Raw genomic sequence first — 26,619 nt, forward strand, 5'->3', positions numbered from 1 at the left:
TCCTTTGTAGAGGCTAGTGAGCCTCATTTTTAATTAAAAGCCTGAATGCACACGCAACAGTTCACTAATACTGCGGTTATCTCACGTACGCTTGTATATATAATTAATCCGTTTTACTACAGCATGCTTACAGTTCACCGTTGTCACGTAATCATAGCTTGCTGTTAGGTAAAGCCTTCAATTATTTGTATATTTACCCTTAATTGATTTATTCATTAAATATGGCTGAATACAAGGGTATCTGTCAGCGTAAGTTCCGTTGTGCCATAAAATGGCGTCTACAATGACGACTGTTAGCCACGCGTGTTCGCGTCATAAAGTTTGAAAACAAATTTATTTGGGTTGATAAATCAAAACAAAATGACTATAGGGTTGGCCCTAAACTCCCACGCATGCGCATAAACCCAAGCATGCATCTCCAACAACAACATCATCCTGCTATAAAATTTCACTAGGGCATGGATTTTCTTTTTATATAGCTGGCATTAACTTCATCCACCAAACAAGTATACATCCCCAAACTCTCGCAATTTACAATACCATAAACGCACGGTACTATACCATAAACGCACGGTACTATACCATAAACGTACGGTACTATACCATAAAAACACATACAGCTTGTACTTTTCGCTACATGCAACACATCAAAATAATAATCTAAAATGGCCACCATTTTCTTTTCGAATTGTTTTCGCTGGAGGTGAATTCATAGCATTTTGTCACTTTAGTAACTTTCAGGGGTGCTGGTATTTGGGTGTTGTTGGGGTAGTCACCCTGGGGCAAACCATTTTCAGTTCTACCCAAACTGGCATGAAATTCTGATATTTAACTAGATGCAATAAAACAGTGCAGAAATGTATAGTGTATCAACTATGTATAATGTATTATCCCATCGGTGCCCCTGCACTTTTCAATTAAGAGTTATATCTTGGACCCAGCTGCACGAATTACACATGTTTAAACGTGTTAAAACAAAACGAAGTGCTTAACGCTGCGTGATCAGATATATACCAGTTGTATTTCTCAACTTGGTGGTAATGAAATATCCCCAAACTGACTGCGTAGTTAGAATGGCTCATTGTCTCATCTGGTTGTATTGCAGCCATAAGGTGGCAATTGTTAGGACTATATAAGCGATGACTTATAACATAACAAATATATGGATCACAACAGGAACAGTTAAACATTTTTGAATACGGCGTAAAACACCAATAAAATAAATAAATTTCGGTATAGGTACTAATACCGTTATCAAGCGTGTTAGTACCTATACCGAAACGTTGCTCACTGAAGGAGCAAAGTTGTAATCCATACAATTGTTATGTCGTACGAGCGATATCTGTATGAATCAGATACCGCGGGATTATATACAAGTAGCGAGAACAGCATCTGTTCAAGTTTCGTGACTCTGTTCAGATCGCTGAATGATTAGAACTGTGTATCAGACAAAATATACGAAAATCCAATACGAATCTATCAGTTATATTTTCGTCAATCAAGATTTAAACCATCACAGGCATTTATTTTCATTGCTTTAGAAGAGCCTTCTTTGGAAAAAAATATCGATATTACGAAATGGTTGACGACCCATTGGAATTTCAATAACGAAATACATGTTTGAAAATGAACAGGCGCGCATTAGCTTCTTTCAGAGTTTATTTTGTGAATTAGGAGCACTTTGAGATTTTGATGCAAGTGTTCACCTCCTTAATTAGGCGTATTTCCGTTTTGTAAAATACATTTGTCTTAATTTTAAAAACTCGGTAAACTTGATTTTCGTTAGCCACGCAAAATGTGCAAAAATGAGACTCTCTCAATTATTCCTCTACGTTCATCTGTACTATCTTAGGCTATGATTCTCCCTTGTGATATTATTTTATTTTCAATCATTAATCTTATTTTCTCCTGCAGATTCCTTATACTGGGGCCAGTATGAACCCAGCACGATCCTTCGGCCCTGCCGTCATCATGCGCAGTTGGGACAATCACTGGGTAGGTCACGTGACATGTCATTAAAAGCTTACCTGAATTTACTGTTGCTGTTTCTTTCCACTGTTTATTTTATTTATCGGGTTGATGTTTAATATAGCGCTTAAGATTATTTCCACTTATATGACAGCGTTCAATTCACAGGTTGAGGAAACCGGAGCAACCAAAGTAATCAACCGACCTTCGGTACCTTCCTAACAAACCTCCTGGGTTAAAACCACAGTCGAAACAACATCAGCTAAAATCCTCATTGATCATAGCTGCAGCGAACCGGCCATCTATATGTATAAAGTTATTCTGTTAGAGTCTGAATTATTATCATTTCAGTGATTGAAAACTATGAGAATGAGTTTGTCAACCACTAATGTACGTCCGTAGTTCAACATTATAATATTCATCATTATCATCATCAGTTACATGTACATCATCATCGTCTTCATTATCACATCGTCATCATTATCTTTATAGCCATTGTCACCGTCATCATCGGTATCTTCTTCGCCAACACAACTAATTAAATCTGCAAGAATTTCTGAATTTGGGAATTAAAATATATCTATTTACTTATATTTCACTTATACGACGGCGGCCAGCATTATAGTGGGCCAAAACCGGGCGGATCTCGGAGGAAACCCACGACCATCGGCAAGTTGCTGACTTGCTGACAGACCTTCCGACATACGGCCGTAGAAACCCAGCATGAGCAATATATAAATGTCAGTCAAATTTTAAAGAAGGTCATAGGTGCCATGTTAACATCACATCAGAGAGTACGAGATGCATGTGTGTTTTTATGAATCGTTAAGGAGGTACTGGTGATGAAACGACATAATTGTGTTTTTTTTCTTCTAATTCGCAGGTGTACTGGGTTGGTCCAATCGCTGGCGGGGCTCTTGCTTCTGTAATCTATAAATATGTCATCTCCCCTTACCGCGGTATCAAGAGTGTGGATCAAGCCATCAGAGAAATGCGTCAGTATTCAACAACAACACTAACACAAGGACTGTTTTGCACACAGACGCCTAGTAATTTTTCAGAAGCGACAATGTTAACGTTCAATGCTGTAAATAAGCTCCAAACTGCACTGCCCAGCCTCAGAAAACCGCCATAAAGATTTTGACATTGGTTGACCATCAAAGTCTGGACCTTCCTATGGGATGGTACTTAGCAACGTCAAGGGAACGTCACACGCAGCCTCATCACCACTACCTGATACCGTGTATCCTCTCGCCAAGCATTTCACACATTCATCAATATAATTCATACCTGAAAAGAGTTTAGACAATTTTCATTATTGTGAGCATGCACCTGTACACCAAAAATGACCGACTAGCAGCAAACACAAATTTTATACCCTAAAGTACACGGCATTACATTCGTCCATTCCGAAAAACGGAAAGTTGTAATAGTGTACTGATTCATGTTATCCAAGCGGTCCTTCCGTGTAGGTGTTTTGCTATGCACTATAAATTTTATCTAGTCCTTGCTACATGGAAGGAGATAAGAGGTACACAAGTACACAAGTACACAAGTATACCATAACAGTTTTACACCATGAAACAAAATAGTTGTCGTTGTTGTCGTGTGTTGTAATTGATAACTAGTCTGTCAAGGATATTCCATTAAACGCTTTCAGTGTAACTTGCTTAAATTTTGTAACAGCCTGGTTTTTCTGATTATTTGTCAATAAAACAAATCTGAGGTCGATTAAATCAAAATTTTACAATAAAAATTTGGTTCATATAGCCATGTTTTAGTTGTGACAAATAGCCCTGTGGCCTTCTTGTTGTCGTTGTTCCCGATGCTTTTTATACAGTTATTCTGGTTCTTGATTGCGGGCTACATTTTTGATATATACATGCGTCATCGGTCATTATTTTCTTGTTTTTTTTTTTTTCAGTTGAGGATCAGAGAGACCTGCCCGTTCCACCTGACTTCCACGTGGTTGTCTCCCCTGGTTTAGCGGTCGGTAATGGCAACGCGAAGATCGAGACAGGCACGTATCGGCAGATGGGTTCAACCAATCAGGGCTTCGAGATGACGGAGAAAGCGGATTGAGTTTCAAACCTCGGCAAAATTTGAATGCGTAAGTTTTGGAGCAGTCGAACATGAGTGAAGGGGTTCTTTAATGTGAATCTATCCCAACACAAAGTTGGCAAGGTAAAGGAAAGAATGTAAATGGCGTATCGCTCACACAGAGGTTAGCGTAGGCGACAAATGCAATATTTCCACCTGTTTAACACTCCTTTAAACACATTTGATGAGTGGATGTTTATTGTGAATGAAACGAAAAGAAATATACGAACTAATTCTAAAAGTCCATACAATTGTTCTTTTTAGTTGTTGTTGCCAAGAATTTTTCACTTATACAATGGCGGCCATTTTTATGGTTTAAGGAAACCAGAATTCCCGATATAAACCACGACATTTGGCAAATTAGTAACAAGCCTCAGTCTTTCTAATCATTATATCTGTTTCGTTGTATCTAGGAATTGTTTGCTGATAAGATAATGAACGTTAAGGTAATCACCTGTCGAGTCCTCACAAATGACATGGGGCTATTACAGTCAAGGATGACACACGCAAAACACCCCTTAAACAGGCTTTGTTGAATTTGTTTGTTTTTTTGCCTGATTATTGTTTAACGTGGGGCTCTAGAAGTTTTCACGTATATGACGACAGCCAGGTTTATGGCTGGAGAAAAGCTTCTACAAACCTCTTGAGTTAAAGGCGCAACCTAAACAGCGAGAGTTGGATTCGAACTCATGATCTCATTTGCTAAGGGCTTCATGGCCATGGCAAGCCAGTGCTTTAATAATCTAAGCCAGCGAGGTCCCAACATTGCAGAAACCGAGCCTGCAAGGAGTGTTTGCACAGCGTTGCTTCTATACCATTACCGCGGAGAAGGAGTAAGGTTTCTCTGTGCAGCGCTGATATGGGTTTTAGAAAGAGAGTAATCTTTTATGTAGATTGTACATAATACCGTACTTCAGTTACATCCCCACTGAAGGAAAACGGGAAAATCAATTGAACAAACAAGTCAATAATTTATGCGGCTTCCCTTTTTTGTTTCAGAAGACTAACGAACTTCCGAGAGATTGGAACGAAAACTAACGCTATCTACCTTACGACAATCACCATTTCCATGGTTACGCTTGTAACAGAAAATCCTTGCAAATGGCGTTTCTATGAAATTCGAAGTGCCTGACTTTCTTAGTACGTCTATGAAAGCTTTTTGTTCATGAAACCTGCGTCATTTTGTCACACATTCTTTTGTCTTTTCTCAAAGGGACATCCTTTTTTTTTACGTACAGCCTTCTATTTTTTTTGTAAGACACTCATCAGTGTTGTGTAAACGATACCATATTCCGCTCACCTACTGATTAATTTACCTTGTAAAAAAAGAGAACATTCCGAAGAAACTGTAAATAACGATATGAGAATTTTGATTAAGAAAGGTAAAATTCATTAAGAGTCCCCTTAACTACGTGAATTTGACCACAAGGGTAGTATTGAACAGGTAACCGTAGATAACATCTTGAATGTTTCGCGATTTGAGTGATACAATGTATGCGAGAATTATTTCAGTAGTTGTTTGATTAAGAAAAGCAAAGGAACTGTGTTTCACACATATAGATCATATACTTTTTCACACTATTTTGGTTTGTAGTTCACGTCACCATGTCGTGGAACAGTAGCCTTAGTAGACGTTAGCAACTTTTTTTTCTTTATAAGCAGGGCGAGAAAATACTTCTAAGAATTCATACGTAAATTATGTAACTCTCCTTTCGGAGCTCAGTCACTTGAAATTCAGGTTTGTTTAAACTGTGTCAAGAATTAATAAGTGTAACTGTTCAGAAATGCAAATCTTAACAGTAATTGTGAATGTATATAGATGGATTGCGCTGTGATCTGTAACTGGGCATATAATCAAGCATTTGGTCTTCCTAGTTGAGCTTAAGCCCGCGTTATTTCGTATCGGTATTATAGAGTTAATACTATTGTTATAGTGTATATCAGCTAAATCCTTTTCAATTTTACAGCATCGTGAAATTACCGTTAGGATGATATATTTCAAATCCATAAATGCCACTTTTTCATGTAAAGACTTTCAAGATTCCTTTTTAATTAGGTAAACAGATTACAGATATCACCATTTTGTTGGTGATACATTATACCTTACAATAACGCGTTATTTTAAAAAAAAAACTTTGTCAACGTGTATCCATCTATGCATATAAATATGTTAACTGTAACTCATCTAAAGATGACCATGTTTTATCTCTGGCCAAACAATTCCGTTGTCCAGTGCACACAGTGAATGAATCACCCTGAGAGATATAATTAAGATGTACGGTATATAGAGAAAAACCAGATCAGTGCTGATAGTGTGATTATTGGCAAATGGTCACACGTAACCGGTGAAATTCGGCCTCTTGTCAATTTACCTCAGTCTGTTCTAACTGCTCATGTAAATGCTTCAAAAAGTAGCAGATTACACGCCCCCTAGAACCATGGTTTAAAAGCAAAAATTAGTTTAAAAAAATTAAGTGATATTAATTTCAATTTATTATACGTCACTGGTTTAGAATTATTTAGAATTGTGTATTGCCATCACATTTAACAATAATATATCGAATATAATATAATTAAGACGCACATTAACACCATAAAATTCTTTTGTTAGAGATCCATCATGGCCGCGATTGCAAATCATCTACACCCATTTAGTCTTTTTCGCAAAGTAGATATATTTACACATATTTACGGATACGTGCATGCCAGTAATAATCCAGAAGTTATTGTTTCTCACATAATAGCGTTCTACTGTTGTTGGTTACCTGCAACAAAGTGTGTAGTAACGCTGTCAAGAAATATTGCTGCTGGATAATCCTACTTAATATATTATTATTATTATTATTATGCCGTTGTCAGGTTATTGTTTGAACATTGTAAGTATGTATAGGAAAACCGTTTTTCTCCGTTTAGAGCGAGGCCAACCATTCAGACGAACAAAACAGCATCGTGAACAATACACCAATCAATAGATCAAGATATACATAAACAGTCTGAACAAAGCAGTAAAACTTACAAGCTGCATGGCGAACAAAACAACATAAATAACGAACAATACAGCATAATGACTGTAACAGCAAGGTGAACAAAAATATCCCTCAAACAATAACGAAACCTGCAAGATGTAGAATTCAGAAAGACGAGGGCAGAGCATAGGGTGTGTCTGTTGGACAGCTCTACATTAAAGCCTTTCATGGGAAGCCTTCGTAAATTCGCGTTTACGTTTTAATTTATGTATGTTCGCAGCGAAGTAAAACAACTATTTGTGAGCTTAACAAGTTGAAGCCGTGCGTATCCATTCCAAACTTACCGATCTCTAATAACATGGCAAATTACTTTTAATATCCAAACAGTTGCGGTAGAAATGTGCAAATCTCGTGACTACAACACCTCAATGAGATTCTCTCATTTACGAGAGCTTTGAGATTTTCACGCACATGCTCTCCTTTTTAATTAGGAGTATCTTCGTTTTGTAGAATACATTTGCCTTAATTTAAAAAAAAAAATCAGTAGACTTGATTTTCGTTGGCGACGCAAAATCGTGCGAAAAATGATTCTCTCAATTACGTGAACCTTGAGGTTTTGACGCACATGCTCTCCTTAATTAGGCGTACTTCCGTTTTATCGAACACGTTTGCCCTAATTTTAAAAAAATCGGTAAACTTGATTTTCGTTGGCCGCATAAAAAGGGCGCCAAAACTGAGATTCTCTCAATTACATGAACTTTAGATTTTGATGCATATGTTCACCTATTTAATTAGGCACACTTCCGTTTTGTAAAATACGTTTGCCTTGATTTTAAAAAATCGGTAAACTCTATTTTCGTTCGCACATAAAATGGTGCGAAAATGTGTTACAAACACCACTTAGTGGTGCATTATCTGCAACACGTGCGCACGTGATTGACGATAGCAACTCGGCGCAGAAAATGTGACGTATTTCACTGGAAAGGAAAAACAATGAATGATTGCGGCTTGTCGCCACATCGGCAATATTTCATCCATATCGTGACAAAAAGTACAAGTTTGCCTAAACGAAGAGTAACTGGCGTCGATTCTACAAAACCCTTTTTGACTTCAGCCAAAATTTAAAAACTTAGTTTCTGGTACCTAAAGTTGAAATATTGGATATATTTGTCTTAAGATAACAGCGATGAAGGGGAGAAATTTTCAATTTCTAAAGCCCAAATGTAAGTTTTAAGATCGTATTTCAAATTTTGACTTGTGGAATCGGCGCTGGAACCTGTTAAATGTTTGTATATTTGACGCAAAATGCCAGCAAGTTATATACATCTTGGTGGAATTGAACGTCCGATTAGTTTGATCATTAAACTGTATTTTATATGTTGGTATTTTAGGTGATATATGTACGTGTTGGTATTTTATGTGATACATGTACATGATTGTATTTTATGTGATACATGTACATGTTGAAGGTTACTTTTATTTCTGAATAATTTGTGGCCAGATGTTATCTCTGATAAACTTATTCAACTAACTGGACCTCTTCAAGGAATCGATAATGTCCTATCCACTCATACCAAAAAACTTGAATAAAATGTTTACTATATATAAATTCAGAACGGTGTTTTCTAACATTTGTTATTTTATTTAGTATAGATTTTACCAGAAAAACACATGTACAACAAACAGAAATGTGTGATTCGTAAGAGCTGATCAAAGCATCATAAGCCTGGTAAAGTCTAAAGCATTCTCCTTCAACATTTCTGTTTATATTTACATATATTCCATATATGTAATGTTTGAGAAAAAGAACTACATAGTGATTGTTAAAATTTAAATTCTCTTGCGGTTAATTATTTATCCCCTGTTTAACGCCATAGGCACCTCCGTGGCCGATGTGTTTAACGCGTCAGCGCAGCACAATGCCTTAGGAGTTTCATACCAGTGTAGTCGCTGTGAGTTCAAGTCGAGCTCATTCCGGCCGTGCGTGGAAAAATTTGGTAACAATTTGGTTCTACCCATAATAATGCTGGCCGCCCTCATATAAATGAAAAATTCTTGAGTACGCCATAAAAAGCAAATCAAATATTATATAAATTTAACACCATACTAAACAATTTCTCACCCTGACGACAGATGTTAGTTTTAAACTGAACAGGGTAGACCATACTTTCAACAATTTTATTTGCAACGAACTATTCTTCGTGTTCCCTCCGACCCCCACCTTTTCCCTTCCGTCCAACAAAGATTACTGTTTTAATAAAAGTGGAGAAAGTTATGCAAAAAATATAAGAGAATTAGTTTTTATGCCATGATTTGATCTCTTAATAAGCTTTTTATTTTATGCATATTTTCCGTCAATGGTCGGACGTTTTCGGAAACGAGTCAACTATGATGGTACTGGAAACCATGGACCATTTAAGCCACTTGTGCACTTTAACATTCGCTGAAAACCGGTCATCTTTCACCAATATGCTCATAAGTTACTGACTGAAGTCTTACCTCAAACATTCCGATTTCCTCCACCCACGAAACTGGCTTCCATTATGTACGTGAAATATTCTTGAGTGTCGAAAATCAGCAATACAAAAAGTAGACTGATATTCTTGCTTAGCACGTGTGGAAGTACATGTAGACCTATTGGTTAGTGCACTGTTTTTGGGTGGGATATCAAATGTTGCACTCAATGTGGAATAACCTAAATAAAGCTGATAAACCCTCCGCAAACAAAGAAATAAAATCTTCCAGTGTTTACCCACCGATTTTGTCCACAATGCTGTTAGAGTAATTTCCATTGATTTGACATGCGTCTTCTATATGTAGCTGGTCATCACCCGGAACAACAAAATGTAGTCCATTAAATTACAGACATGATAGTAGCCCGTTTTAAAGTTTTCAGTGTACAAGAAAACTTTTAATCCCTGAAAGTCTAAACTAGTTGCAAATAACAATACCTGAAATCCAAAATTACTTTGAAAAAGAAAACCAAGTCACTAGTCATAACATGTGCGTGTATAGCGGAATACCAACGGAGCCAGCATGTTCGATAACACGCCTCCAAATTTCAGTTTTATGTCAGGGGGAACATTCTGCCACCTCGCAGCATTTCAAATTTTAACTTAATGGGAATTAATGATGATGGTTATGATCCCAGGATATGTTAGAGATAAACATTTTGCACACAACAGCTACGTGTAGTTGTACATTTGTAGGGTTCAATAATCACACAGGTTTTTATTTATTTATTAATTTGATTGGTATTTTACGTCCTTACCTAATAATATTTCATCGACACGACGGCGGCCAGCATCATGTAGGAGTAAACCGGACAGAACCCGGGGTAACTCACGACCATCCGCATGTTCAAGTGGATGCCATCAAACGGGACACACCTATTTATGCCCTGTTTTATTTTGTTCTTGTATGACCCGGAGACAAAGATGCATGTAATGTACATGGAATGATTATTTTTGAGAAACCAAGAAGTTGAAGGAATATATGAATGATGGCTAGGCCTATAGAGAATCACTATCCGAAAACATAAGTTCATCATAAGTTTACTGTAATCAATATAACAAATGTGAAGTGACGTCTTCCGTTCTGAGATTAAGCGTATGTGACAATCATGAAGTAGGTCTGCAGTGGCGTTTTTAGTTCTGAGAAATATACCCGAATTCTTCAACCATTTCAACCACCCCTTGACCAATATTTTGAAACATTCTGAGAGAACTGTGGGGTGCAGACAAATAATATGCACAGTTTTATGAAGTCTGCAATGAAGCTTTTATTTTCGAAATTAAGTGTATGTGAAAATCCAGAAGTAAGTCAGTAGGGAAATTTTCAGTTTATAGATTTAAATGCCTGTGACAATCAAGAAGTATATCTATAGTGAAACTTTTGCTTTTGAGGTATGTGACAATTAAAAAGTATGTCTACAGGGGGAAATTTTGAGATCACAGATTTAAGCGTATGTGACAATCATGAAGTAGGTCTACAGCGAAGCTTTTAGTTTTGAGATTAAGTGTATGTGACAATCAAGGAGTATGTCTACAGTGAAATTTTTTAGTTTATAGATTTAAATGTTTGTTACAATCAAGAAGCATGTCTACAGTGAAACTTTTACTTTGGAGATTTAAATGTATGCGATAATCAAGAAGTATGTCTACGGAGACGTTTTTAATTTTGTGATTAAGTGTATGTGACAAACAAGAAGAATGTCTGCGGTGACGTTTTTGACCTAAAACTAACGTGTATGTGACGATCAAAAATAAGTTTTGGGATTGTTTATGTGACAATCGAGTAGTAAGTCTACGGCGAGGTTGTAGCCTGGAAATAGCGTGTATGTGACAATAAAAAATTAAGTCTCCAGTGACGTGTTTAGTTTTCAGATTTAAATGCATGTGCCAATCAAGAACGGAGTCAGCAGTAATGTTTTTTGTTTTGTGATTTAAATGTATGTGGCAATCCTGAAGTATGTCTGCAGTGAATCGTTTAGAATTAAGTGCATGTGATTATTATAAGGTAAGTCTGCTGTGAGGATGAGATTAAGTGTATATGACTATTATGAGATATGTCTGCTGTGAGGATGAGATTAAGTGTATATGACTATTATGAGATATGTCTGCTGTGAGGATGAGATTGAGCGTATGTGTCTATTATGATGTAAGTCTGCTGTGAGTAAGACATTAAGTGTATGTCACTATTATGGGGTAAGTCTGCTGTGAGGATGAGATTAAGTGTATGTAAGTATTATGATGTAAGTGTGCTGTGAGGATGAGATTAAGTGTATGTGACTATTATGAAGTAAGTCTGCTGTGAGGATGTCTGCAGTGACATGCTAAGCGTTCAGATTAAGTGTGTATAACAACATGCTGGTTTAACTCATACATTCTAAACAACAAAACAACTGACTTGAGATATCTTCTAGAAACAGATACACGGATGCCTGGATGCGGCTAGATTTGCTATTTACAAAAAAAATATCATGACTTAATGATCACATAAAGTCTCGCCTAGGTCAAGCACTGAATAAGATGTCATTTTTAAATACAACGTAATACATACTGGACATGATTAGAATTCTGCAATCATCTTTTGTTTAAGTCAGTGTCATTAAAAGTACCTACGAGCCCCACTTTGCAATTCTGCAGACATATACCATTACGCCCATCAAAATGCATTTTGCAGTCAGGTTAGACAAGAAGTAGTACGGTGCCCCCAAATGTTATTGGATGCTATTCATAAAGTATTATTATCGTTGCAGTGGTATTCCCTACTCTACGGTGTCTCATGAAAAAAAATATTTCAGTTTGACGGGAGTAGGGTAACATTTTTATTTTTGATTTATGACATTTACATGGTTTCGTTGCCTGTTTGGGGGTTTGTAAGTCTCACGCTTGTCATATAACTGGAAAAGAACAATAAAACAGAACTGAAAAAGGAAGTGACCTCAGCTGTCACTCAGAGCTATCGTCAATTTCGCTTCTTCAGGTACTCAGTTGGTCCTTTCTACATTTTAGCAAAATTATTTGAGTGACGTAGAAAGGACCTCTGTGCCCGAGGGGGTTACATGTAGCACGCCAGCTCGGCGCAATGACCCAGGAGCCTCTCACCAATGCGGTTGCTGATAGTTCAAGTCCAGCTCATGCTGGCTTCCCCTGGAGAGGGAAGGTCTGTCAGAAATCTGCCGATGGTTGTGGGTTTTCCCCGAGCTCTTTCCGGTTTCTTCCTACCATAATGCTGGCCGCCGACGTATAAGTGAAATATTCTTGAGTACAGCGTAAAACACCAATCAAATACCTAAATAAGCATAGAAGTAAAAGCACAAATATAGGCATTTTAGATGTTCCTTAGATAAACAAACTTTTTCGGTGATTCCTATTTTTATTTATATTACTCGCTCTCACAGCAAATACTTCACCATTTTTAGTAAAAATCTGAGTTTTACAAGTTATTTATAACGAACTATCTTAACTAACGGTACCAGAGTGTATGTATTTATCAGTTTATGTGGGGTTGAATTAGGTCCCTTGTTTTAATGTAGAGCCTCATATGTGTTCTAAGTTTTTTAAACGTACAGCTGATAACAAACAGCATGTAGTAGGCTAGATATTACACACTAGTCACAGTTCACATACTGGATGATTCCATCGGATAGCCCTCTGGTGTCCTCTCAGAGTGGTTCTCAAACGTTTCAGGGTCTGTGAAATTGGGGTTGTTGTATTGACTTTCTCTGACGTCTACGGGCAGCTCGTCATTCATCACGAAAGGTAAGCGATCCTTACACCAGCGATACGTAAAGAGGGCGCAGAATGTGTGGCTAACAGCGTTACTGGCACTGCGCATGCGATCTCTGAAAGGAAAAATAAGAACCCATTGACTTTCATGATACCCAATTCAATTCCATTGCTTAAGGACTTTAAACCGTTAATGGAAAGTCTGCCATTTTAATTAAAACGTACCGCTTGACAATAGCGTGATGTTGATGGAATACGCCATTGCCTTTGAGTCACAAGCACTACTTGACGATAATGTGGATGGAATAAGCCACTGCCTTTAACTCGCAAGTAGTATTTGACTAGCCTTAGTGCTGAATAGTACTTGACTTACAAGTACTACTTGATCATGACGTGGGCGGAAAGTACTACGTGCACACTACGTTAGAGTAATATAGACCACCCCCTTGGACTTACAAGTACCGCGCGTTAATAATGTGGATGCAGTAGGTTAAGGACTCACAGGTATTACTTGACGATACTGTGGATGGACAAGAAACCCTTACCTTTGACTTACAAGTACCACTCAATGATTATGTGTATAGAGAATGTTATAGAGATTAAGTTACAAGTACCACGCCATGATAATGTGTAAGGAATACTAGAACAGGCTATAGGAGTTAACTTACAAGTACCACGCGATGATAATGTGTAAGGAATACAAGTATAACATATTGCAGTTAACTTACAAGTACCACGCGATGATAATGTGTAAGGAATACAAGTATAACATATTGCAGTTAACTTACAAGTACCACGCCATGATAATGTATAAGGAATACTAGTATAAGCTAAAGGAGTTAACTTACAAGTACCACGCCATGATAATGAGTAAGGAATACTAGTATAAGCAACAGGAGTTAACTTACAAATACCACGCCATGATAATGAGTAAGGAATACTAGTATAACATATTACAGTTAACTTACAAGTACCACGCCATGATAATGTGTAAGGAATACTAGTATAAGCAACAGGAGTTAACTTACAAGTACCACGCGATGGTAATGTGTAAGGAATACTAGTATAACATATTGCAGTCAACTTACAAGTACCACGCGATGATAATGTGTAAGGAATACTAGTATAAGCAACAGGAGTTAACTTACAAATACCACGCGATGGTAATGTGTAAAGAATACAAGTATAAGCTAAAGGAGTTAACTTACAAGTACCACGCCATGATAATGTGTAAGGAATACTAGTATAAGCAACAGGAGTTAAGTTACAAATACCACGCGATTGTAATGTGTAAAGAATACAAGTATAAGCAACAGGAGTTAACTTACAAGTACCACACCATGATAACGTGTAAGGAATACTAGTATAAGCTGCAGGAGTTAACTTACAAGTACCACGCGATGGTAATGAGTAAGGAATACTAGTATAAGTTACAGGAGTTAACTTACAAGTACCACGCCATGATAATGAGTAAGGAATACTAGTATAAGCTGCTGGAGTTAACTTACAAGTACCACGTGATGGTAATGAGTAAGGAATACTAGTATAAGCTACAGGAGTTAACTTACAAGTACCACGCAATGGTAATGAGTAAGGAATACTAGTATAAGCTGCTGGAGGTAACTTACAAGTACCACGCGATGGTAATGAGTAAGGAATACTAGTATAAGCTACAGGAGTTAACTTACAAGTACCACGCCATGATAATGAGTAAGGAATACTGGTATAAGCTACAGGAGTTAACTTACAAGTACCACGCGATGGTAATGAGTAAGGAATACTAGTATAAGCTACAGGAGTTAACTTACAAGTACCACGCGATGGTAATGAGTAAGGAATAGTAGTATAAGCTACAGGAGTTAACTTACAAGTACCACGCCATCATAATGAGTAAGGAATACTAGTATAAGCTACAGGAGTTAACTTACAAGTACCACGCGATGGTAATGTGTAAGGAATACTAGTATAAGCTGCTGGAGTTAACTTACAAGTACCACGCGATGGTAATGAGTAAGGAATACTAGTATAAGCTACAGGAGTTAACTTACAAGTACCACGCCATGATAATGTGTAAGGAATACTAGTATAAGCAACAGGAGTTAACTTACAAATACCACGCCATGGTAATGTGTAAGGAATACAAGTATAAGCTAAAGGAGTTAACTTACAAGTACCACGCCATGATAATGAGTAAGGAATACTGGTATAAGCTACAGGAGTTAACTTACAAGTACCACGCCATCATAATGAGTAAGGAATACTAGTATAAGCAACAGGAGTTAACTTACAAGTACCACGCGATTGTAATGAGTAAGGAATACTAGTATAAGCTACAGGAGTTAACTTACAAGTACCACGCCATGATAATGAGTAAGGAATACTGGTATAAGCTACAGGAGTTAACTTACAAGTACCACGCCATGATAATGAGTAAGGAATACTAGTATAACATATTGCAGTTAACTTACAAGTACCACGCCATGATAATGTGTAAGGAATACTAGTATAAGCAACAGGAGTTAACTTACAAGTACCACGCCATGGTAATGAGTAAGGAAAACTAGTATAAGCTACAGGAGTTAACTTACAAGTACCACGCCATGATAATGTGTAAGGAATACTAGTATAACATATTGCAGTTAACTTACAAGTACCACGCGATGATAATGAGTAAGGAATACTAGTATAAGCAACAGGAGTTAACTTACAAGTACCACGCCATGATAATGAGTAAGGAATACTGGTATAAGCTACAGGAGTTAACTTACAAATTCCACGCGATGGTAATGTGTAAGGAATACTAGTATAAGCTAAAGGAGTTAACTTACAAGTACCACGCCATGATAATGAGTAAGGAATACTGGTATAAGCTACAGGAGTTAACTTACAAGTACCACGCCATGATAATGAGTAAGAAATACTAGTATAAGCTAAAGGAGTTAACTTACAAGTACCACGCGATGATAATGTGTAAGGAATACAAGTATAACATATTGCAGTTAACTGACAAGTACCACGCCATGATAATGTGTAAGGAATACTAGTATAACATATTGCAGTTAACTTACAAGTACCACGCCATGATAATGTGTAAGGAATACTAGTATAAGCAACAGGAGTTAACTTACAAATACCACGCCATGATAATGTGTAAGGAATGCTAGTATAAGCTAAAAGAGTTAACTTACAAGTACCACGCCATGATAATGAGTAAGGAATACTAGTATAAGCAACAGGAGTTAACTTACAAATACTAGGCCATGATAATGAGTAAGGATTACTAGTATAACATATTGCAGTTAACTTACAAGTACCACGCCATGATAATGTGTAAGGAATACTAGTATAAGCAACAGGAGTTAACTTACAAATACCACGCCATGGTAATGTGTAAAGAATGCTAGTATAAGCTAAAGGAGTTAACTTACAAGTACCACGCCATCATAATGAGTAAGGAATACTAGTATAAGCTACAGGAGTTAACTTACAAGTACCACGCCATGATAATGAGTAAGGAATACTAGTATAAGCTACAGGAGTTAACTTACAAGTACCACGCCATGATAATGAGTAAGGAATACTGGTATAAGCTACAGGAGTTAACTTACAAATACCACGCGATGGTAATGTGTAAGGAATACTAGTATAAGCTACAGGAGTTAACTTACAAGTACCACGCCATGATAATGAGTAAGGAATACTGGTATAAGCTACAGGAGTTAACTTACAAGTACCACGCCATGATTATGAGTAAGGAATACTAGTATAAGCTACTGGAGTTAATTTACAAGTACCAAGCGAAGATAATGAGTAAGGAATACTAGTATAAGCTACAGGAGTTAACTTACAAGTACCACGCCATGATAATGTGTAAAAAATACTAGTATTAGCTGGATGGAGTAGGACATTGCGTTTGACTTACAAGTACCACTCCACAGCGAGCAGGAGGGCAACGTCCTCCACCGGAAAGCTGAGAGTTTCCAGGATGATGATGATGACGACGATGCTCGAGCTGGGGACAGGGGGTAAGGCCATTACCGCGATCGCTGTCAGCACCCTAGGTGAAGGAAGGGGAAGAGTGACCGATTAATATTCACTGAAACACTGGTGACAAACACAAGGGCCCAAATTACAAGCCGTCGCAAAGATACGTCATGCGTATTTACCATGGTGACGTTTCGCTATTATGGCCGTGACGCCAGGCGCATGGTGCGACAGGAGTTCGAGCCATTGTTTTGTCTAGAATGGATTGCAGTATAACGTCTACACAGTTACAATGTATCAGTTTCTATTGTAACGTCCTTAATGTGACGTCATCATGAGGAGCTGAGAAAGGAACATTTGACGTCAATAAAATGATGTCAAGGTCCCGCTGCCGGGCGTTTTTGTTGACTGTCCCCATTCGACGGAAATGATTTGTTTGAGATTTATCAACGCACGCCTTACCTTATAACAAGTACTTTCCCAGCATTACTCTATTACAAATAATTCCCTAGCCATTACTCTATTAGAACTTTTTACTAATATTTTTTACTAAACTCCCAGCCTTAGACTATCACGAGTACTTTCCCAGCCTTGATCTGTTACAAGTACTATCCCAGCCTTGGCCTATTACAAGCACTTTTCCAACCTTAACCTATTACAAGTACTTTCATAACTGTCTACTGCAACCACTTTCCCACCCTTACACTTTAATGACTACATTATTAGCCTTACCCATCAAGGACTTCTTTCCCAGTGTTAGCCCAAGACAACTACTTTCCCAGCAATAACTCATAACGAGTATCTTTCCAGCGTTACTTGGTTATATTTACTTTTCACCCCTATAACCAGCCTTACACTATTACAACTGTTTTCCCATATTTATCTTTATGCGATTATCTTCCAATTCCTACCGAACGCTAACTACACTCCAATTAAGCGTTACGTGTAACCTGGGATTAAGAGTCCACCTTAATCCCAGGAGTAACCAATTGCCAACTACCACACTGTCATCGCTGCTCTGGTATTACTCTCAGCACTGTTTATATATCACCATATGACGAATTATCCTATTATCACCACTTACTGTGCTTACCCTATAAGGACTACTTCCCGGCATCCATCTCGATCTGATTTATTTGCCCGATGAAAATGGCCGACGCTGTGATGAAGAGGGCACTGCCGTTGGCACTAAGCGTGACCGAGAACGGCACTACAAATCGTGACACCCTCTCGTCAACCTTGTGATAACGCTCACAGCACGTGATCATTTCAGGAATCGCCACCGCCCTGAAGAGCAAAGATTAGTTTTAATGATGAATTAAATAAGGGCAGTTATCTGCCATTATCTGTGTGCTTCATTAACCCTTATGGTATTTATTTATTTTATCTAATTATTTTTTATACTTCATTGGTGTTTAACGCGGAACTGCCATGGTCAGGATGGATGACAGGATGAAACTGGAGTGCCCTGAGTAAACTACCGCAAATATCAGAGTACCTACAAAACCTCCTGATGTAAAGTTACAACAAAACCAGCGAGCGCTGGATTCGAACCCTCAATGTCATTGGCAGTGGGCCGATCAAGCCCTGTGACTATATACACAGTCCGTAAGTAAATGTCATAGAAAGGAAACTCTCGAAATATTTAATATAATCTTTCTTTCTTCTGAGTTCAGTGGGTATAAACAAGATATAAGTTAAATGCGTTGTTTATTTCAGTCGCCAAAATCTCTTTACTTTTGAGAACCTGGGAGAAAGGGATACGTTGCGTTAATTAAAAAACGAGGCTTAGTCTTACCTGCAGCAGTAAAATCGAGATGAAAAACTCTCTCTTATACGTTCTTTTCATTTATTTATTCAGTTATTTATTTGACTGTTGCTTAACACCGTACTCAAGACATTTTCACTCATACGATGCCGGTTAATCTTATTGGTGGAGGAAATTGGAGCACCCAGCATAAACCACCGACCAAGTACTGACAAGCTTTCTCAAATATGACGTACAAATATGTACACCATATTGGTGGAAGACACGTGGTTTTCTACGAACGTTAGACTGTGCACACGGTCATCCGGGCACCGTTGGCCGCGAAGTCTTTACCAGTAGTGATAGCCGAGCACACGCAATAAAACAAAACAGAAATGGAATGAATGAATGAATGCTTGAGGTTTAACGCCGTACTTAACTTTTTTCAGTCATATGACGACGTAGTTGTATATACATATTTAATGGGTATCTGTGTGTAGATGCGATGGCTGATTGTGAGTTACCTCCCTTGATGTTAGTTCTCCTATGTTGTTGTGGTATTGTTGGGTAGCGGAAGGCGGGAAGACGACGCCGGGATTGCTACGAGCAAACTGTAAGAATACCTGTGTTTCTCTTAGTGTCATAGTGTTTTTCTGTCTCTAACTGTCTCATGAACATGCTAGGAGTTCGATCGCTCTTGGTCAAATGTCTTTTAAAGTGTAACGGTTGAGATCTGCGATCCTTCAAGCGCTCCATGCGAACATGTGTGTAGGTCACGTGGCTATCTGTTATGCAGTGTCATGCAAGTTCTGACAATCTTTTCCAAACTGCTACTCTGTAATCTTAAGTAGTTTTATAGAAGTCGGTGACGGTTAGTTGATGCTGTTTGTTCAGACCACAGTGATGCGCCGATCTGACATCACGATGACATTGAAACATGTATTAAACATGCATTTGGATTTTTGGATTTTCTTAAGCACTTCATGTACCAACGTTCATGTTTCCTTTGTACTGTGGGTATGAACCATCACTAGAGTATTGGTGTTAATACAGCATAATTGTTACAGAATTTTCTTGAGTTCTGATGTTAGCTTTATTGTATTACAGGATAAGATACGGCTAATGTAGAACATGGTTAAACCCTCCGGATATAGAGGTAAACTTGTGTTGTCTTATACAGTGTGCTTAAGTAATCCTTGTTACGAGGAGTATGTTGTACTAGTACTTACTCAGTGTCTGCATTTACGGTACATGTAACATAGGTTATAAACTAAAAGTAATGGGTTTTATCAGCATTTTAAAGTGCGTATCCATACACGGATATGTTTAAGTGGTTTAAGTGTGGCCTTTGTCATTATGGCAAATAGGAATTACAGTGAGCTTAGTTGTTTTGATCACGAAAAGCATTACTACAATGTGATTCATTTAAGCGGTTTAGCTTTCTGAAAATTTATTCTGTGAAAGGCCATTATGATCAATGTAATTGCGTCTTAAATCACTGTGTAGCTGAAGGAAGTGTTTGTTACATAATTTCGTAGTGAAAGTCTAGTTATACGGTATTATTGTTTCAACAACAAACAACATTTCATTTTATGGTCGTACAGTAACTAGTCATCATTAGTACTTCATGTATTTCATTCATGGCATTTAATACTAATTGTTATTTCAGTGTCTGTCAATTATTGCAGTTTTCCCAATTAATAGTGTTATGTTCATCAGTAAAACCAGTATAGTTTCACAGAATGTAAAGATCCAGAGGTTGTAAACAACCATTTCACTATATAACAAGTAGAGTAAAAGTAAAGAAGTCTAGGTCAATTAAGGGCATTTCCTGATGTATTTAACAGTTAATATGTTGCATTAGGCTTGCACATCTAGATACATTTATGGCCATAGTTCTTTAATTGTTATCAGAATTGAGCTAAGTTGAGAACTAATAGTGTAACTCGCTTTGTCACGCACATGTCACTGATAGCATTTATTGACTAAAAAGTGTAGTCTAGGGCAGTACATGGGATAAATGTACATGTGTATACTGGAGAGAAAGAGCTAACACAATGAGTGCAACTATTGTGAAGTTGACTCTGTATTTTCTGCTTGTTGTAGGGTTTTTCCATCTGGACAGTAAAAAGAAATCTGAACTGGAGTTGGAGTAATTGCTTCCCTCGAATCCTCCCAACTAACACATATACTGTCTTGATGTGGCGAGGAGAGCCTATGCCACCAAAGTTCTGCCGCCACTAAAGTATCACGCCGAATACGCCAGACATGACAACCCACCCAGTCTCATTATACTGACACCGGGCCAACCAGTCCTGCCTCCATGCTCCAACCTATCAGTGTTGAGCGCCGAGCGAGACAGCAACAAGTACCATGTTTAAAGATTTTGGTATGACTCGACACGACTTTGAGGGTAACCATTCCTGGCCACCGAAGTGGTCCAGGAATGGGAACTTACGTGCTCGTTGAAGCAAATGCTATGCACCAAGCTGGGAATACGTTGACCAGAAAGCGGAGAGGGTTGGAGAAAAAACACAGAAAGTAAAGAAGTGGGATAAAGACGATTTGCTGGAACAACACCCCCACAGTAACAACCAGAACGAGAAGGCCGAGTTGGAGAAACCGAGTCTGAAGATCGTCAACCTTTAATATGGATACCATAATGAGACTGGCTACCCCTATTGGCGTGAACCTGAAACAGACACCATGTAAGGGAGGCAACTCATATAACATACTGAAATTTCCACTAATACATAGTTACAAATTGTCACTAATATATAGCTACACAAAGGATGTCAGCATTTATGTAATCTTACTCATGAATTAAAACGAAGACCCTTAATAATCTATGCTGCATTAAGGTCAGTGTCAACAAATTTTGATTGGTTTTTTTTTTTGTTTCTTGTTTTTTTGTTTTTGTTTTTCATAAACATGCACATGTGATCCGAACTCCCTTCAATCAGTTTTAATAAAAGGTCAATGTCAACAAATTTTGATTGGTTTTTTTTTTGTTTCTTGTTTTTTTTGTTTTGTTTTTCATAAACATGCACATGTGATCCGAACTCCCTTCAATCAGTTTTAATAAAAGGTCAATGTCAACAAATTTTGATTGGTTTTTTTTTTGTTTCTTGTTTTTTGGTTTTTGTTTTTCATAAACATGCACATGTGATCCGAACTCCCTTCAATCAGTTTTAATAAAAGGTCAATGTCAACAAATTTTGATTGGTTTTTTTTTTGTTTCTTGTTTTTGTTTGTCATAAACATGCACGTGTGATCGGAACTCCCTTCAATCAGTTTTAATACAAACGATTAATTAGCTAATTTCTAATACGGAGGTGACACTTTTATGTATCAAACTCCTCATGTAAAAGGCATTATTACCATGAAATCCATCGCAAAAGCTTGAGCACTACTTCCACGGCGGACTTGAAAAAGTTGTGAAAAGGCCTACCGATCTCTCCAATAGAGCCTGTGGCTATGCCCAAAACTGAGGCGCAGAAAATAATTCCTGTTAACATAACGGCACAAATTGATATTTTACATAATGTCATGAAGCTTTACTCATAGTTTCACCAGCTCATTATGATACCATAGGCTTTAAAAATGTTACTTGTTGCTGCCTCACTTGGCGCTAAGCACTGGCGAAGTTAGAACAAAGAAACATGACTGGTTGATCAGGTGTCAGTACAAGGTAGGATGTCAAGAAGACACTATATGTACGCACGTCTAATGATTCCTCGTCGACTAAAATATTTTTAAGTATACATACTAGTTGATTATGAACAACAAGAGCGTATCGATGGCGAGTGGAAATAATGCGTGAGACAGCGAGACAAACTGCAATCGTGACAATGGCCGGGTTTATTTTCAGATATGTCTCATACAAGTATTATAGTAATATCACACAGTATAAACTGACGTGACAGAAACAAATGAAATGCTGGGTACCGAAGCCCTTGATTGTATTACATGTATATACATGTATTAAAAGGTACTGTTTAATTTAAACAGCTAACTTACCGATCACATTCAAACCGGAAGTCGTACCCAGCCGCCTGTTGAGAACCGTCGTGTTCTCACTTGTCGTCTTCTCCACATACTGAGTTTGTGCCTGGTAACAACGACAGAAAACTCAGTATAAAACGGGAATATTCAAACTACGAAAAAATGACATCTGTTGAATTATTAAAAAAAAACACCGACCTTAATACCTTAATGTTTTGGATCTTGAGTCCAGTCAGTGGTTGCGGGAAACCTTGCGAACTTATTACAATGGATCTTAGTTATCAAGCCTATAGTGAGTGTACCGTTCATAAAAATAGGCACCTCTGAGCACATGGTACCCCTTCTAATGGGAAATAAATCCCCTAAAATTTATAAAGCGGATCGCATAATAAAACTTTTTTTTAAACTTCAAGATCATTAGAGACGAGATTAGCATTGACTTTAGATAGGCCTTACTAGAGATGTTTTTCCGATCGATCATATCAAATTTTTGCATTCAATTTTAGAATACATCCAAAGAACTACTCTCAAAAAAGTAATCTGTTAAATTTACATTGATGCTATCATGTATTCTGCTAATTCAACATAAAGATTCTATTAGGCTAACAGAATATTCTGTGAATATAACAACAGTGTTATGCTTTTATAACAGAATACATTCTAGCATCACTCAGACAACAAACTTTCTGTGAAAATTAACCGGTTAATTTTTTGAGTGTACCATTCCTAAAAATAGGTACGCCTGAGGAACGTGTTAACCGTTTATAATTGTTAACAAAGTCCTAAAATTCAAAAAGGGGATCGCATAACAAAACTTTCTTTCTAACTTTAAGATCAATTTTATACTATAAATAGCACGAGTACAAAAAAATTGAAATTAGCTCTTCTTAGTAAATACAGAAAATTTGATTTGATTTGCGAATACGTTTTCGTTTTTTTGGGGGGGGGGGGGGCAAAAGTCTCTAGCATATCCTCCATAAATTCGAGAAAAAGAAATTCCAAGTCTTGTTTATGTAAATCGGTAATAATTCTAACTTTAAGAGCTAGACGTGACGCCACAAGAAGAAATAGCTGACGGCTAAAACAATATTTAGGCAGATAACGTTGACTGAAGCAATCACTACACTCGAGCTCGCTTTACGCCAATACCATCACTAGACAACCTTGACTTCTGGAGCCTGTGCCGACGCACGTAAGCTTGTTTAGGCTTAGCCTCAAAACTAGTGTCCTCTAGTGGATCCAGTTAATCAACTATTCATCAATATAATTGTTTCACACGTTGGTTATAATCATGTTGTGCGTAGTTAATTTAGAGTGAGTGCAAGTGAGTGCGAATGAGTGCGAGAGAGTGCTCAGTGTCTAACGTCGAAGTAAACAATTTTTCAGTCATATGACTACAAAGGAGTCCTTAGAGTGTATGTAATGTGCCTCCATGTTGCATGACTCATTTCCACCGCTCTTTTATCTAGGGCTGCTTCACGACTTACCGAAGGTAAGTAAGTGGCCTCGCCCGAGCCATTTATACTGATACTGGTCAATCTGTCATTGCACTATCCTCTTATTGCTGAACACCAAGCGAGGGAGCTACATCTTCCACTTTTAAGGTCTAAGGACCCGATCTATGACTGACCCTGAATCTACCGCTCCCGAAGACTAATTTAGACAAAGGGAGAGCACGTGTATACAATGTTATTAGAGACAAGAGCAGAGTTCTGTCTTCAGACATCATTTCCTGCCTTATCACCGTGACCCCCAGCTACCTCGGAGTTGTTGAAGAGTTTTAACTGTTTACATATCGAAATAGAAAGATTTTTCAGCGCAAGTCAAGCATTACTGCCCACAAGACGCTGGGTAACGCGAGATAGCACGAGGTTTTACGGTGCTAAGGCTGAAGTGGTTACAAACAAGCCGTGACAATGTTGTCTGGAAAAATATTTCTGCAAAATCGAAGAACAATAAAGATACTTTACATAAGTTAAGAGTATAACAGTAAACAGACAAGAGGAACAATTGCTTATTTACTTTTTATTGCTTTCTTTATTTGCCTATTTGACCGGTGATATTTATTTGTTTATTTATTTCATTTAAGTTTTATACCGTCCTCAAACATATTTCACTTGTACGCAGCGACCATCATTATGGTGAGGGCAAACCTGAGCATCCCAAACCATCATTTGTCGATTTGTTTATGCAAACAGAATGCCTTTGATCTGCTACAATCAAGTGTCTATTGCGGATACATGGGAGTCATGCAAAAAAAAAAATCAGAAATCGCCATATTGAAAGCTACGTGCATGTATAGCCTGGGAGCGCTTTGTGACAGTAGTACTTGCCTTATCAGGTCGGCAAATATGTCCTGAGTCTGTAGATCCTGGGTACTGGGGACGGGGGCCGTGGCGTTAGCTACTGTCTGCAGACCTACAAGGGAATAGACAGGCGATTTAGAAAGTGAAAGTGAAGTCAGTGGATAAAACGTCTACACAGATTATGACGAATATTTCAAGGTTTAGTTAAATTTCCCCGTTTCTTTTTCGCTCGACTAGCTAAGAAATGTTTCTGCTTTGAAGCCATACTGTCAGTTGTAGACACATAAATCTTTAATGCTCAAACATGTTAAGTGTTTAGACCAGTAGGAATTCTCCACACCACATAGATTCTTATCATACCATTTATTAATGTACAATGTATTTTACACTGACCTCATAGTATTGTATTTATTAAACGAAACGATGCCAGTTTACCCAGATATCGTTTTCCCCAAAAGGCCATTGACAAAACAGTGTAATGTTACTAATTCATATTAACGGACAGTAATGTAGTATGACAATGTGCTGGTTATGACATATGGATCAGAATACATGACAAATCCTGAATCACACAGCTCAGTGTGCAGTATATATGTGCTATTGTAAATTATACACTTAGATTCAATAATATCACGTTTAAAAGGAAAATGACATTTATACGGTTTTCAGCACGCTGGAATGTGTAATGTAATAAATGCAGACATCAGCAAATACCGAATGTTTCTATACAGTACAAAAACGATACCTGTTTGGAAACCAGAGAATGTTGCAGCCTCTTTCAGGTTATATTAGGAAGGGAATTCCATGACCAGATGACTGAGGGGCGAAACTGTTACGGAAATAATTAATCTTTGCTCTAGGGAGTTGATGATTGTACCTTGAAGATTTCGTTTGGGACTTGGGATGTTTTAGACAAGAGGCAGTAAGGTTGTTCAAGATTTGTAGATCATTTAGACACGTGGGTTCTAGTAGATGTATGCTATTGATCTGTTTGCCTCTGTCGTTGGTATTTTGTATCTCCTTGTTGTTGTTGTTGTGTTCATTGTTACTGTTATATTTGTTCTTGTTGTTATTGTTGTGTCTGTTCCAGTCGTTGTTGTTGTGCTTGTTGTTATTGTTGTATTTGTTCTTATCGAATATGTCGTCTTTCTCCATGTTGCTGTAGCCGTGGTGCGTCGTTGTTAGTTGTTGTTGTTACCTGGTCTGATGGTCACGGTCAAGACGATGCCAAACATACAGCCCAGCAGGTTGGTGGTGACGATGTAGCCGAGGGCAATCAAGCTGATCCTACCGTTAGATCGAGGGTCCAG

At 37.8% G+C, this 26,619-nt stretch overlaps 2 protein-coding genes across 2 annotated transcripts in view; one reads left to right on the top strand and one right to left on the bottom strand.

The window, feature by feature from the left end:
• LOC135463729 (aquaporin AQPAe.a-like) overlaps positions 1-8,298 on the top strand; it is a 55,848-nt gene extending 47,550 nt beyond the window's left edge. The window contains exons 4-7 of the mRNA XM_064741139.1: positions 1,915-1,995; positions 2,852-2,963; positions 3,893-4,078; positions 5,068-8,298. Of these exons, the coding sequence (XP_064597209.1) occupies positions 1,915-1,995; positions 2,852-2,963; positions 3,893-4,050 (351 nt within the window). The 3' untranslated portion in view covers positions 4,051-4,078; positions 5,068-8,298. The remainder of the gene's footprint in view (positions 1-1,914; positions 1,996-2,851; positions 2,964-3,892; positions 4,079-5,067) is intronic.
• Positions 8,299-12,906: 4,608 nt separating this feature from the next.
• The window catches only part of LOC135463371 (excitatory amino acid transporter 2-like), an 18,230-nt gene continuing 4,517 nt past the window's right edge, over positions 12,907-26,619 (bottom strand). The window contains exons 4-12 of the mRNA XM_064740630.1: positions 26,493-26,619; positions 25,337-25,421; positions 24,913-24,940; positions 23,019-23,109; positions 22,380-22,506; positions 21,457-21,690; positions 18,359-18,538; positions 17,190-17,324; positions 12,907-13,383 (exon numbers count right to left, since the gene is read on the bottom strand). The exon at positions 26,493-26,619 is cut by the window's right edge and continues 1 nt beyond it. Coding sequence (XP_064596700.1) covers positions 13,161-13,383; positions 17,190-17,324; positions 18,359-18,538; positions 21,457-21,690; positions 22,380-22,506; positions 23,019-23,109; positions 24,913-24,940; positions 25,337-25,421; positions 26,493-26,619 — 1,230 coding nt within the window. The 3' untranslated portion in view covers positions 12,907-13,160. The remainder of the gene's footprint in view (positions 13,384-17,189; positions 17,325-18,358; positions 18,539-21,456; positions 21,691-22,379; positions 22,507-23,018; positions 23,110-24,912; positions 24,941-25,336; positions 25,422-26,492) is intronic.

Source organism: Liolophura sinensis, chromosome 3 (assembly GCF_032854445.1).
Source record: "Liolophura sinensis isolate JHLJ2023 chromosome 3, CUHK_Ljap_v2, whole genome shotgun sequence".
NCBI lineage: Eukaryota > Metazoa > Mollusca > Polyplacophora > Chitonida > Chitonidae > Liolophura > Liolophura sinensis.